The sequence below is a fragment of the Hyla sarda genome, chromosome 10, assembly GCF_029499605.1.
Source record: "Hyla sarda isolate aHylSar1 chromosome 10, aHylSar1.hap1, whole genome shotgun sequence".
In the NCBI taxonomy this organism is placed as follows: domain Eukaryota; kingdom Metazoa; phylum Chordata; class Amphibia; order Anura; family Hylidae; genus Hyla; species Hyla sarda.
In genome coordinates this window covers 42485904-42499656 of record NC_079198.1, presented here as the reverse complement: position 1 = coordinate 42499656, position 13753 = coordinate 42485904, and the positions used below count along the sequence as shown (strand labels likewise).

Genomic DNA, 13753 nt, shown 5'->3' with positions numbered 1-13753 from the left:
GGGTAAAAGGAAAAAAGCCCCCCAAAATTTGAAGTGCAATTTCTCCCGAGTACGGAAATACCCCATATGTGACCATAATATGTTTCCTTGAAATACGACAGGGCTCCGAAGTGAGAGAGGGCCATGCGCATTTGAGGACTACATAGGGATTGCATAGGGGTGGACATAGGGGTATTCTACGCCGGTGATTCCCAAACAGGATGCCTCCAGCTGTTGCTAAACTCCCAGCATGCTGGACAGTCAGTGGCTGTCCGGAAATGCTGGGAGTTGTTGTTTTGCAACAGCTGGAGGCTCCGTTTTGGAAACACTGCCGTACGATAAGTTTTTCATTTTTATTGGGGGGGGGGGGGACAATTTAAGGGGGGTGTATATATAGTGTTTTACCCTTTATAATGTTAGTGTTGTGTAGTGTTTTTAGGGTACATTCACCCTGGGGGGCGTCTGCGGTGAGTTTACCACTGGGAGTTTGTGCTGCGGCGAAAAATTTGCTGCAGCCGAAACTTGAAGCAGAAAACTAACTGTAAACCTGCCCATTTGAATGTACCCTGTACATTCACATATGGAGAGGGGCAATCCTCCAGCTGTTTCAAAACTACAACTCCCAGCATGTACTGACAGACCGTGCATGCTGGTAGTTGTACTTTTGCAACAGCTGGAGGCACACTAGTTGGAAAACCTTCAGTTACCTATCTCAGTATTTTCTCCCTAGTGTGCCTCCAGCTATTGCAAAACTTCAACTCCCAGCATGTACTGATTGCTGAAGGGCATGCTGGGAGATGTAGTTATGAAACAGCTGGAGATGCGCAACTACAACTCCCAGAATGCCGAAACAGCTGTCTGCTGTTTGGGCATGCTGGGATTTGCAGTTTTGCAGCATCTGGAGGGCTACAATTAGAGACCACTGCACAGTGATCTCCAAACTGTGGCCCTCCTAGATGTTGCAAAAATACAAATCCCAGCATGCCCACACAGCAAATAGATGTCTGGGCATTCTGGGAGTTGTAGTTTTGCAAGATTTAGAGACCACTGTATAGAGGTCTGACTATAGCCCTCCAGATGTTGCTAGGCAACTCACCGGCTTCCGTAGGATCCAGGGAGTCGCATAGCCGTCCTCTTAGTCCGCCGATCGTCGCCCACTGCCGCCGTCGATCATCGTCCACCGCCTCCCATGGGTAAGTGGACTTCGCCCCCGATCCTCTGTCGGTTTCCCCGTCCTGCCCCGCCCCTGATCTGCTATTGGTCATCGCGTCTTGACGACCAATAGTAGGGATAGAGGTGGCACCCCTGCCACCTCACTCCTATCCCTTCAGGGGGATCGTGGGTGTCATGGACAACCGCGATACCCCTTATATTCCGGGTCACCATAGACCCTTATGACAAGGAATTGGTGCAAATTGCAGGTGGGCATTTGTGCGGGGTGCCTGCTGATCGATATCGGCAGTCACCCCGGTCCGCCCGGCGGGGACAGAAATTCCCACGGGCGTACAGATACGCCCTGGGACCGAAGATGTACCTGTACGCCCTGGGTCCCAATGTGTTTAGTGTTAATTGGGAATTAGAAACATTTCTATGATGTAGCATTAGGATACATATAGGATACAACATTCTGTTTTTGAATTAGCAGTAACATTCTAGTTTGAATGAAGGCATTCATTAAAATGCTGGTTTGAATTAGGGAAAAGCAGTAAATCTTAGTTTTCACGAAGTTGTTCAGTCAAAACTGGTTTTCACTAGGAAAAACTGTTTCAACTTAAGAACAGTTTTAACTGTTACATATATATTTCAAAACAGGGCGTATGGTCAAAGGTTGTGCAATGAAACAACCCTTTTAGGTTCTGGGCCTGTAATATTTTATCTATTGTTAGGGATGCTGACTGTAATACACTCATAGAGCTCACCGCTTACTTGAAGTAAACTGCTGTTGTATAGACTGTAAGCATTTGTTCCGGTGCCACTTTACAAACTCCATAGACAGACAAGCGGTTTTGGATGTGTATGAACCTTGCCTGCAGTCATCTATAAAGAGACAACAGCAGTTCCTGAAATCTAAGCTAGGAGAGAGATCAAATGTGTAAATTAAGTACTTTGCATAGTTTATGGAACCTTTTTAACCCCTTTAGGTCCGCACATTTAGAGCATTTTTTGTCATTATGGACAAAAGCTGTTTATTACAGTTCTGAGGTATTTAGGTTTTGTTATCCTTTTCCTCTTTTCTCATGTTATCATGCTTCTTATTTTCACTGACCATGCGGGATAACAAACATTATAAATAGCTGCAAATCGTTACAAACATGGCAGCATAGTATAACTGTCAGTATTAGGCTATGTTCACACTTCCGGAATGTCTGCATGGAAAATCTCCTTGCGGACATTCCAAAGACCGCACGGGATGCGCCGTCTCAAAGACAACTATGCATTCTATGCAGAAAGAATCAACAGGTTCATTCTTTCTGCGGACATGGAAAACTGAAATTCCGCCATGTGCACAGCGCAACATAATCCCGTTGAATTCAACGGTACTCTGCTTCTCTGGAATCTCTGGCGGAATTTCAATGCGTGAACATGGCCTTACACTGTCAGTTTGCCTGTGAGATCCAGCCTATGGCTGGACCTCACAGGCTTCCATATTTGGCTGACAGGAGGCCATCAGCTCGCCTTCTGCTGCCATGACAACAATCAGCCCCCTCCCCTGTCAATCCTATAGATGCCGTGGTTAGTACTGACCACGACATCTATGGGATTAACTCTGCTGTGACCAACTCAATCTCAGTCTTGGCAGCTGCTGCCTGTTCCCAGCTGTGATTGGCAGCCAGGTCCTGTCTCTTAAACCCTTAATGACAACGGACGTAAATGTACGTCCTGGTGCAGGGGTACTCTGCTCACCAGGACGTACATTTACGTTCTGTACATGACCGCGAGCATCGGAGCGGTGCTCACGTCATGCACTGCAGATAGCAGCCGAGACCTGCTAATATTAACCTCTCAGATGCCGTGATCAATACAGATCATGGCATCTGCGGCAATGCGCGTGTTTGAATGGATGATCAGATCGTCCACAGGGATCCAATCATCTAAAATGGTGAACGGAGGTTGCCTCATCTACCTCCGCCCGTTTCCTGGGGTCTTCTGCTCTGTCTGAGTTTGAGCAGACCAGAGCAGATCACAGATAAAACTGATCAGTGATATGCCTATGCATAGCACTGTTCAGTATATGCAATCTAATGATTGCTATAAATAGTCCCCTATGGGGACATTAACAAAAAAAAAAAAAAAAAAAAAACAACAAAAAATCCCATCCCCAATAATAAGGTAAATCGTCCAATTTTGCCCCCAAAAAGCGGGAAAAAATGTTTTGAATTTTTTTTATCGCCACATGCGTAAATGTCAGAACTATCAAAATATAATGTTAAATCTCATATGGTGAACGGGGTAAACGTAAAAAAAAAGTCCAAAATTGCTGCTTTTTTTGTCATGTTTTGTTAAAAAAAAATTAAGTGATTTAGAAGTTTTATATAGGCAAATGTGGTATCGATAAAGTACACATCACGCCGCAAAAAATGAGCCCTTATACAGCCACGTATATAAAAATAAAAAATGAGTCAAAATAGGGCGATTTTAAACATACTGATAAGTTTGATATTTTTTAAAAGCAGTACAATAATGAAGTATGTAAAGATAGGTATTTAATTTATTAATTAATATCATTTTTAATTGTATTGACCAACAGAATAAAGAAAAAATGTAATTTTTACCATAAATTGTACAGTGTGAAAACAAAACCCTCCAAAAATTTTGGGGGGCTCGCCGTACATTTTATGGTAAAATGAGGTGTCATTACAAAGTACAATTGGTCACGCAAAAAACAAGCCCTCATATAGGTCTCTGGATGAAAATATAAAAGTTATGGCCTTTAGAAGGAGAGGAGGAAAAAACAAAAACGCAAAAATAAAAATGCTCGCCCTTAAGGTCAAAATGGGCTTGGTCCTTAAGGGGTTAAAGATCGCTTTCTCTGCTTGTTTTACTGTGTGATGGAATCGGTGATAAATGATTTTAGTCTAATTCCTTTAACTCCCTTCCCAACATGTGATGTCGGCAAGGGGTTAAAGGGAATATCAGACTAAAATCATTCATCACAGATCCACAGGACAGTTAACCGTTATAATTATTATTGGGGCCCACGGATCACTAGAATGGGGGTTCTGAACCCCCTCCATAATGTGCTTGAATATTGTGGTTGACATGCATGATATTTCCCTTAAGCTCTGTTGCAAAGTTGCATAATTTTTTATTTATTTTAGAATTAACAATCAGTTTTTCTTTATTGTCCAAAGAATTCCTTTAACAACTTGCACTGTTGTACTAAACAATCTGTTTACCATGTAACTGCAAGGGTCTGTATACTTTTTTAGTTTTGACCCCAGCACAGGAAAACTGAATATGAGCTACTCTAAATTCAAATCAAAAGATCTGTCTGAAATCGGAACTCTTTTTATGAAGGTAAGCTTAGCTTTAAATGCACTTTTTATTTTTATTTTTTAAAATGGTCATGCTGAATTTAGATAATGTTTTATTTTCATGCATAAATATTAGCATGCTTCAAATAATCTGTATTATTGTCTTTCCTCCTTCATATGATAATTGTTAGGTTGCTGAAGCTCTTCATGTTGTTGATGTCAAACGACAGAAGGGTGGAGAAGAATTCATGGAGATCAGTAATCTTACCCTTATAAACTTTGTACTGAAGATTATTGGGCCAACTGAAGAGAAAAATCTAACAATACTTTTACTTGTGATCCAGGTACTATATAAAAGATTGTCAGGCACAACATGCAGCATACACATGTGCATAAATAAGTCAATTAGAACTACTGCTCCTAAGCTTAACCCGATAACGACAAAGGACGAGTATAGACGTCCAGGTTGGCGGGCGTTCCCGCACCTGGACGTCTATACTCGTCCATTATTCTCGTGGGTGCTGCCCAGTGCACCCACGAGATCGCGGCAGGGACTCGGCTGTATCACACAGCCGGGACCCTGCTGCACTGCCAGGACCGAAGTAAACTTCGGTCCCGGCAGTTTTAACTCTTACAGCCGCGGTCGGAAGTGACCGCGGGCTGTAAGTGTTATGACAGAGGGAGGGAGCTCCCTCTGTCACTCCTGCAGCACCCCGCAGCGCGATCGCGGGGTGCTGCTGCATACCTGGGCAGCCGGGGGTCCTACAAAGACCCCCAGGTCTGCCATGGGTATTGCCTGCTAGTGAAATATGCTGCCTGGTAGTGAAAACTGGCAGGCAGCATATAACTGCAATGCTTTGGAATACTAAGTATTCCAAAGCATTAAAAAGTGTAAAAATAAATAAAAATGTAATAAAAGTGTAAAAAAAAAAAAAAAAAAAAATTATATATATATATATATATATATTAATATATATATTAAAAATACATTTATTAAATGAATCTAATTTAAAAAAATGCATAATGTGTAGGATCGCATTGGCGGACATCCCCAGCATGTAATATGCTGCGGATGTCCACCATGTGATCCTACACATTATGCAGCAGTCACGGTAATGAGCTCCCTGCTGCGGCTGGGTAGTTTTGTGTGTCCACTCATAGCGGCGGATTTCCCGCCGGCAGTCATGAGCGGACACACTGAGCTACCCAGCCGCAGCAGTGATGGATATATTCGCCATGAGCGGGTGCTTATTCCCACAACATGGCGGATATATCCATCAGGAGCCTTAACTGTCACAGACAGACGCGTTATACTGCCAGCCGACCAAGGACCAATCAGAGAGGTCCCTAGTCCAGCCAATAACTTGTAGGGGTGCGGTATATAAATGGGGTCACTTGTGGGGGTGTGGGTACTGTTCTGCCCTGAAAGCAAAATGGCGCTCCTCTCCTTCTGAGTCCTACCACGCGGCCAAAGAACCATATATGGCCAAAGCGGGGGTATTTCCGAACATGGGACAAGCAGCTAAATAAAATATAGGGTGCATTTCTTTCAATATCAGAAGTGATGTACAAAAAATATGCCCCCCCCCCCCCCCCCAAATGATGCATTTGTGAAAAATTGCAAATTTCGAATTTTTAACACTGACTATGTAATAATTCCTGCCAAAAAACTATGGTGTTAAAATACTCACTGTACCCCCTAGCGAATACCTTGAGGGGTCTAGTTTTTAAAATGGGGTCATTTGGGGGGTGTTCCTATGTTCTACTACCTTTTTAATTTCTGCAAACCTTGCATAGCACACAAAAAAATGTACTTTTCAAATTTTCAAAAATTTCAAAATTTCAAGTTAAATTGTTAGGCTTCTAACGAATTTAAAATGTTAATTAAAAACAAAAAAATTATGTCAAAATAAAGTAGACATCTGAAAGTATAAGTTTCATAAACTATTTGGTCAGTATGTATAAATATATGCAACCTATTAGTGTTAAAATAGCAAAAAATTGTAATTTTTTTGTAAAAATTTCATGATTTTTTGCATTGTAAAAAAAAAACTACAAATGATATCGGCTTACTTTTACTATGTACATGAAGGACAACTTGTGACAAAAAAAACAATGTCAGAATTATCGTGATTGGCAAAACGTTACCAGAGTTATTCTCTAATAAAGACAGACATCCCCGATTTGAAAAAACAGGCCTGGTCTTTCAGGGGCGTACAGGTTTATTTGTATTGGTCCTTAAGGGGTTAAATGGGCACTGCCAGATAAAAAAAAAAGTTTCTATATGTTGTACATCTTGGCAAAACATTAACCTTTTCTAATATACTTATAAAATCATGGCTTTGTCCAAGCTGAAGCGCAGGCATGGACAAAGTCCAGTTAGTGAGGATGGGCTAGCACTCCTGTGTCTGATAGGACAGGAGAGAGCACAGAGGAGTGCTAGCTGCTCACCCTCACTTACCGTATATGCCGGCGTATAAGAAGACTGGGTGTATAAGACGACCCCCAACTTTTACAGTTAAAATGTAGAGTTTGGGATATGCTCGCCATATAAGACTACCCCTCTACCGCAATGTACAGTACCTTGTAGTTTCCCCCACATTAGGTAGGCAGTATAGTTCCCCCCCCCCACATTAGGTAGGCAGTATAGTTCCCCCCCCCCACATTAGGTAGGCAGTATAGTTCCCCCCCCCCCCACATTAGGTAGGCAGCATGTTCCCCCACATTAAGTTGCCAGCTCCCCGCTCCCCAACATTAGGTCGGGAGTTTCCCCACAATAGTAGGCAGTTTCCCCACAATAGTAGGCAGTTCCCCCCCCCCACAATAGTAGGCAGTTTCCCCCCCCCACAATAGTAGGCAGTTTCCCCCCCCCCCCACAATAGTAGGCAGTTTCCCCCCCCCCCCACAATAGTAGGCAGTTTCCCCCCCCCCCCCACAATAGTAGGCAATTCCCCCCCCCACAATAGTAGGCAGTTCCCCCCCCCCCCCACAATAGTAGGCAGTTTCCCCCCCCCCCACAATAGTAGGCAGTTTCCCCCCCCCCCCCCACAATAGTAGGCAGTTCCCCCCCCCCCCACAATAGTAGGCAGTTTCCCCCCCCCACAATAGTAGGCAGTTTCCCCCCCCCCCCCCACAATAGTAGGCAGTCCCCCCCCCCCCCCCCACAATAGTAGGCAGTTCCCCCCCCCCCCACAATAGTAGGCAGTTCCCCCCCCCCCCCCCCCACAATAGTAGGCAGTTCCCCCCCCCCCCCCCCCCACAATAGTAGGCAGATCCCCCCCCCCCACAATAGTAGGCAGTCCCCCCCCCCACAATAGTAGGCAGTTCCCCCCCCCCCCCCACAATAGTAGGCAGTCCCCCCCCCCCCCCACAATAGTAGGCAGTCCCCCCCCCCCCACAATAGTAGGCAATTTCCCCCCCCCTTTTATCAAGCCATGGGTTTTTTATCAAGCCATGGGTTTTTTATCAAGCCATGGGTTTTTATCAAGCCATGGGTTTTTTATCAAGCCATGGGTTTTTTATCAAGCCATGGGTTTATCAAGCCATGGGTTTTTTATCAAGCCATGGGTTTTTTTATCAAGCCATGGTTTTTTTTATCAAGCCATGGGTTTTTTTTTTTATCAAGCCATGGGTTTTTTTTTTATCAAGCCATGGGTTTTTTTTTTTATCAAGCCATGGTTTTTTTTTTATCAAGCCAAGGTTTTTTTTTATCATCAAGCCATGTTTTTTTTTTTATCATCAAGCCATGGATTTTTTTTTTTTTTTATCAAGCCATGGATTTTTTTTTTTTTATCAAGCCATGATTTTTTTTTAATCAAGCCATGGTTTCTATAAAAAAGGAAATAAAGTTTAAGTATTTTAGAAAGGTTAATGTTTTGCCAAGATATACAACATATAAAAAGTTTTTGAATCTGATAGTGCCCATTTAAAGGGGTACTCCGCACCCCTAGACATCTTATCCCCTATCCAAAGAATAGGGGATAAGATGTCAGATCGCCGGGGTCCCGCTGCTGGGGGCCCCCGGGATCTCGGCTGCTGCACCCACCTGTACAGCCTTCCACCTCACACCGGCAACGCTGGAGGCTTCGGAGCCCGATCACAATGGCGGACGAGCGTGACGTCACGACTCCACCTCGTGTGACGTCATGCCTCGCCCCGCCCCCTCAATGCAAGTCTATGGGAGGCTGCTTGACGGACCACAAATGTGGTACCAAGAAAAAGTACAGATCATGGCGCAAAAAATGAGCCCTCATACCGCTACTTGTACTGAAAAATGAAAAAGTTATAGGTCAAAATAGAAAGATTTTAAACATACTGATTTGGTTAAAAAGTTAGCGAATTTTTTTGTTTTTAAGCGCAACAATAATAGAAAAGTATATAATCATAGGTATCATTTTAATCGTATTGACCCACAGAATAAAGAACACGTTATTTTTTACCGTGAATTGTACAGCGTGAAAATGAAACCCTCCAAAATTTGCTAAATTGCGGTTTTCTCTTTAATTTCCCCTCACAAATGTAATTTTTTTTGTTGCGCCATACATTTTATGGTAAAATGTCATGGTGGTGTCATTACAGAGGTCAACTGGTTGCGCAAAAAAAAAAAAAAAACAAGCCCTCAAACTACCGCAGTCTGTGGATGAAAATATAAGAGTTACGATTTTTAGAAGACTAGGAGGAAAAAACGAAAATGCAAAAATAAAATTGGCCTGGTCCTTAAAGGGGTTCTCCCTTGTTTATACTGTTTTTGTTATTATGGTTGTGTGTATAAGTATGTGTTGTGTGTTGTGATTATGTATATATGTATTTTCTTACCTTTTGTGAAGATCCGAAAGCTGGTCCCTTTTTTCTTCCAGTGGCTTGCTGTGTACCTCGGCCTCCGCCATGTTGTTTTAGGTACGTGGGATGTCGGGGAGGTGTGTTCTTGCTTCTGTCCTTCCTATCTTCTAACATCAGAGGCAAATCTTTTCTTCCTGTTTCTTCCGTGGCTCAGCGACGAATCTGCGGCCTCTTCCGGCGCATGCACGTTTTGTTTTTTTAAACAATAAAGTTTTTTTGGTCTAATTGACAAACTGTCTGTGCTTGCGCGAAGCTACACTATTAGCGTAGACCTAACGTACGCTACGCTGTTAGCGTAGCACTTGCGTACTCGCGCATGCGCAGACAGTTTGTCAATTAGACAAAAAAAACTTTATTGGTAAAAAAAAAAACTACTTGCGCATGCACTGGAAGAGGCCGCAGATTCGTCGCTGAGCCACGGAAGAAACAGGAAGAAAAGATTCGCCTCTGACCTCAGAAGATAGGAAGGACAGAAGCAAGAACACACCCCCCGACATCCCACGTACCGAAAACAACATGGCGGAGGCCGAGGTACACAGCAAGCCACTGGAAGAAAAAGGGACCAGCTTCTGGATCTTCACAAAAGGTAAGAAAATACATATATACATAATCACAACACACATAAAAAAAACACATACTTATACACACATAACACACAAACATAATAACAAAAAACCAGTATAAACAAGGGAGAACCCCTTTAAGGTCAAAATGGGCTTGGACCTTAAGGGGTTAAAGGAAGGCTACAGGCACCATAATCACTTCAAAACCTTGTTTTAAACCATGTGTAACCTCTCCCATTTCTTTAAGCTTTTCTGTATGGTTTTACAGTGATTCAGGTTCACAGGACACCCACAGTAACTCCTAATGATTGTGTGTAGAGATGAGCGAACTTACAGTAAATTTGATTTGTCACAAACTTCTCGGCTCGGCAGTTGATGACTTATCCTGCGTAAATTAGTTCAGCCTTCAGGTGCTCCAGTGGGCTGGAAAAGGTGGATACATTCCTAGGAAAGAGTCTCCTAGGACTGTATCCACCTTTTCCAGCCCACCGGAGCACCTGAAAGCTGAACTAATTTATGCAGGAAAAGTCATCAACTGCTGAGCGGAGAAGTTCGTGACAAATCGAATTTACTGTAAGTTCGCTCATCTCTAATTGTGTAGTGATAGTTATACAAGAAAGAGCTATACTAGTGTAGAATTATTGATATGAATTTATGATATGCTGAGAACTACAGCTAACTTCCTCAGCCAATCACACTACCTGCTAATACTGGTGTACAGTAAGGCAGAGTTTAACTCTTGTCATCATCCACTCCTGTTTACAATCATGTTGCCATTGCAATCTCCCTACTGTATGATTTCATGAATGAAAAATATATAATAAAAAAATCTTGCTGATGAATTTATCAATATATAAAGAATAAATGCAATGTAAAGAATAGAAAAAGGAAAGTGCACTTAAAATGTGTTTACTTTGACAGGTTCTAGGAAGCTGCTGTGCCTTCTTAATTCGATACCAACTGGTTCGACTTTTCTATGATGTGTGACATCCACCATGGTCTGTACTTGAAGGGTTCCTAATGACCTTGCTGCTGCTTAAAGGCCATCCCTAGTATATTATATGACTAATAGTTGTGTCAGAGAAGCTGTCACGTGGTTAACAATGGGGCCCATCCTCCCTTTTTACAACAATGCAGTGACATTTCTTTTCTGTGTACCTGGAATGGGTACTGTTACATTGGCTGTTTTGAAGAAGATGAAGCAGGATTTTTGTTAAATATTGAACATTTTATGTTTCTAATTTGTCTTTTAATTCACTTTACACTTCATGTTAATGTGATATTTTCTGGAGAGGAATTCATACGAGCTCTGTTTTATTTTTATAAAAAAAATAAAATAAAATAAAAACTATAAAGTATTTGTGACTACCAGATTTTATGTCTGGTCATCTAGCAATAGCTGTCATTTCTTTATTCCCTGTAACTAACATTGAACACTGTGAACAACCCTTTTTAAATGTATCCAAATATATTCTGCAGACTATTTGCATTCTGGATTGACCGGTACATTTAAATCCGCATTCAGATCCAAACCACCAAAGGGTATGCATTTCAAAAGGCTAATAAGCATAGGGAGAGCCCTGTATATCTTGTACTTGGAGGTGTATAAATTCCTAATTTAATGTGCCTTAATCACTTATAGGCAGCATTTTGGTGATCCTGTGAGGCCAGCAGCATATCAGCCGACTTGGGTGGGGCTCATAGCCTTCCTCCCTCCACCCACTGTATGTGTGCTTAGCCACACTAAAGTGAACTGTGAGCAGGCTGTGAGTCAGACCTAATGCCGCTGTAATTGCCCCTGGTATTGCCCATACGGCACAGGTACCGTATATACTCGAGTTTTTCAGCATGATTTTTTGTGCTGAAAACGCCCCACTCAGCTTCTGGCTTAGCTGTGAGGGGATGGGCTAGGCCATCCATCTTCGGCCATCTATGCTGCAGGGACTGTCCAGTGGGGAGGGTTAGTTGTTAGTCGTTCCAGGCTGTCCATCTTTGTAGTTTAAATCCCTTTGCACTCACTTTATTAAATTCTATTAACCCCTTCCCGCAGAATGTCATATATAAACGCCGGGTTGTGCAGTGCGTTCGCGCATCCCGGCGTTTATAAATGACATGCAGTTAACCCGGCGATGCGCAGCATCGCACGGGTTAACTGGCAGAAGTCCCGCTGTTTCCAGCAGGGGACAACTTCTGCTTCACCCCCAGGACCATCAATTGATGGTCCTGGTCAGCGATCACTGTGATTGGTCCCTGTGGACCAATCACAGTGATCTGGGGTGAAAGTTCAGATCCCCCGCACTGCCCGCCCCTGGAAGTCGGGCAGAACGGGGGACGAAGGCTGCAGGGGCTCGCGGGGACCTGCGGCACACGGGGGGAACACGTGGGGACCGGCGGACTTACCTGATCCAGCGGCGGGACCGAGGAGCAGCGCGGGACCGGCCACGTGGACGAGCAGCGACGGGTAAGTATGTGGTCCTCAGAGGCAGCAGTGAGGATCTTCACTGCTGCTTCTAGGAGTCTTAAAACTACAACTCCCAGCATGCCTAGACAGCCTTTGGCTGTCTGGGCATGCTGGGAGTTGTAGTTTTGCAACATCTGGAGGGCCTCAGTTTGGAGACCATTGTATAATGGTCTCCAATCTGTGCTCTTCCAGCTGTTGCAAAACTACAACTCCCAGCATGCAATGACTGTCCAGGCATGCTGGGAGTTTTAGTTAAGCAACATCTGGCCCTTCAGATGTTGCCGAACTACAACTCCCAGCATGCCCTTCAGCTGTCTGGGCATGCTGGGAGTTGTAGTTTTGCAACAGCTGGAGACACACTGGTTGGGAAACATTGTCTGTTTCTAACTCAGTGTTTCCTAACCTGTGTGCCTCCAGCTGTTGCAAAACTATGACTCCCAGCATGCACTAACAGACCATGCATGCTGGGAGTTGTGGTTTTGCAACAGCTGATGCAAGCCACCCCCCGCCCCGCCACCCCCGTGAATGTACAGGGTACATTCACATGGGCGAGGCTTTTACAGTGGGTTTCTCGCATCTTGAGATGCAGCAAATTTTGCGCTGGGAAACTCGCTGTAATCCCCCGCCCATGTGACTGCACCCTAAAAACACTACACTACACTAACACAAAATAAAATAAAAAGTTAAAAACACTACATATACACATACCCTTACACAGCCCCCCTCCCCCAATAAGAACGTCCGGTACACCACTGTTTCCAAAGCAGAGCCTCCAGCTGTTGAAAAACAACAACTCCCAGTATTGTCGGACAGCCATTGACTGTCCAGGCATGCTGGGAGTTTTGCAACAGCTGGAGGCACCCTGTTTGGGGAATCACTGGCGTAGAATACCCCTATGTCCACCCCTATGCAAATCCCTAATTTAGGCCACAAATGCACATGGCGCTCTCACTTTGGAGCCCTGTCGTATTTCAGAGCAACAGTTTAGGGCGACATATGGGGTATCGCTGTACTCGGGAGAAATTGCGTTACAAGGTTTGGGGGGCTTTTTCTTCTTTAACCCTTCATGAAAAGGAAATGTTGGGGTCTACACCAGAATGTTAGTGTAAATTTTTTTTATTTTTTACACTAACATGCTGATGTTGCCCTATACTTTACATTTTCACAAGAGGTAAAAGGGGAAAAAAGCCCCCCAAAATTTGTAACGCAATTTCTCCCGACTACAGAGATACCCCATATGTGAGCGCAAAGTGCTCTGGGGGCGCACAACAAGGCCCAGAAGGGAGAGCGCACCATGTACATTTGAGGTGATTTGCACAGGGGTGGCTGATTGTTACAGCGGTTTTGACAAACGCAAAAAAAACAAAACCCCACATATGACCCCATTTCGGAAACGACACCCCTCACGGAATGTAATGAGGGGTGCAGTGAGAATT

At 43.8% G+C, this 13753-nt stretch overlaps 1 protein-coding gene across 1 annotated transcript in view; it reads left to right on the top strand.

Annotated features, from left to right (window-relative positions):
• DPAGT1 (dolichyl-phosphate N-acetylglucosaminephosphotransferase 1) overlaps window positions 1-11228 on the top strand; it is a gene marked incomplete in the record, with an annotated part of 56634 nt that extends 45406 nt beyond the window's left edge. The window contains 3 exon segments of the mRNA XM_056544595.1: window positions 4410-4497; window positions 4646-4798; window positions 10778-11228. Coding sequence (XP_056400570.1) covers window positions 4410-4497; window positions 4646-4798; window positions 10778-10843 — 307 coding nt within the window.
• Between the last annotated feature and the right edge of the window lie 2525 nt (window positions 11229-13753).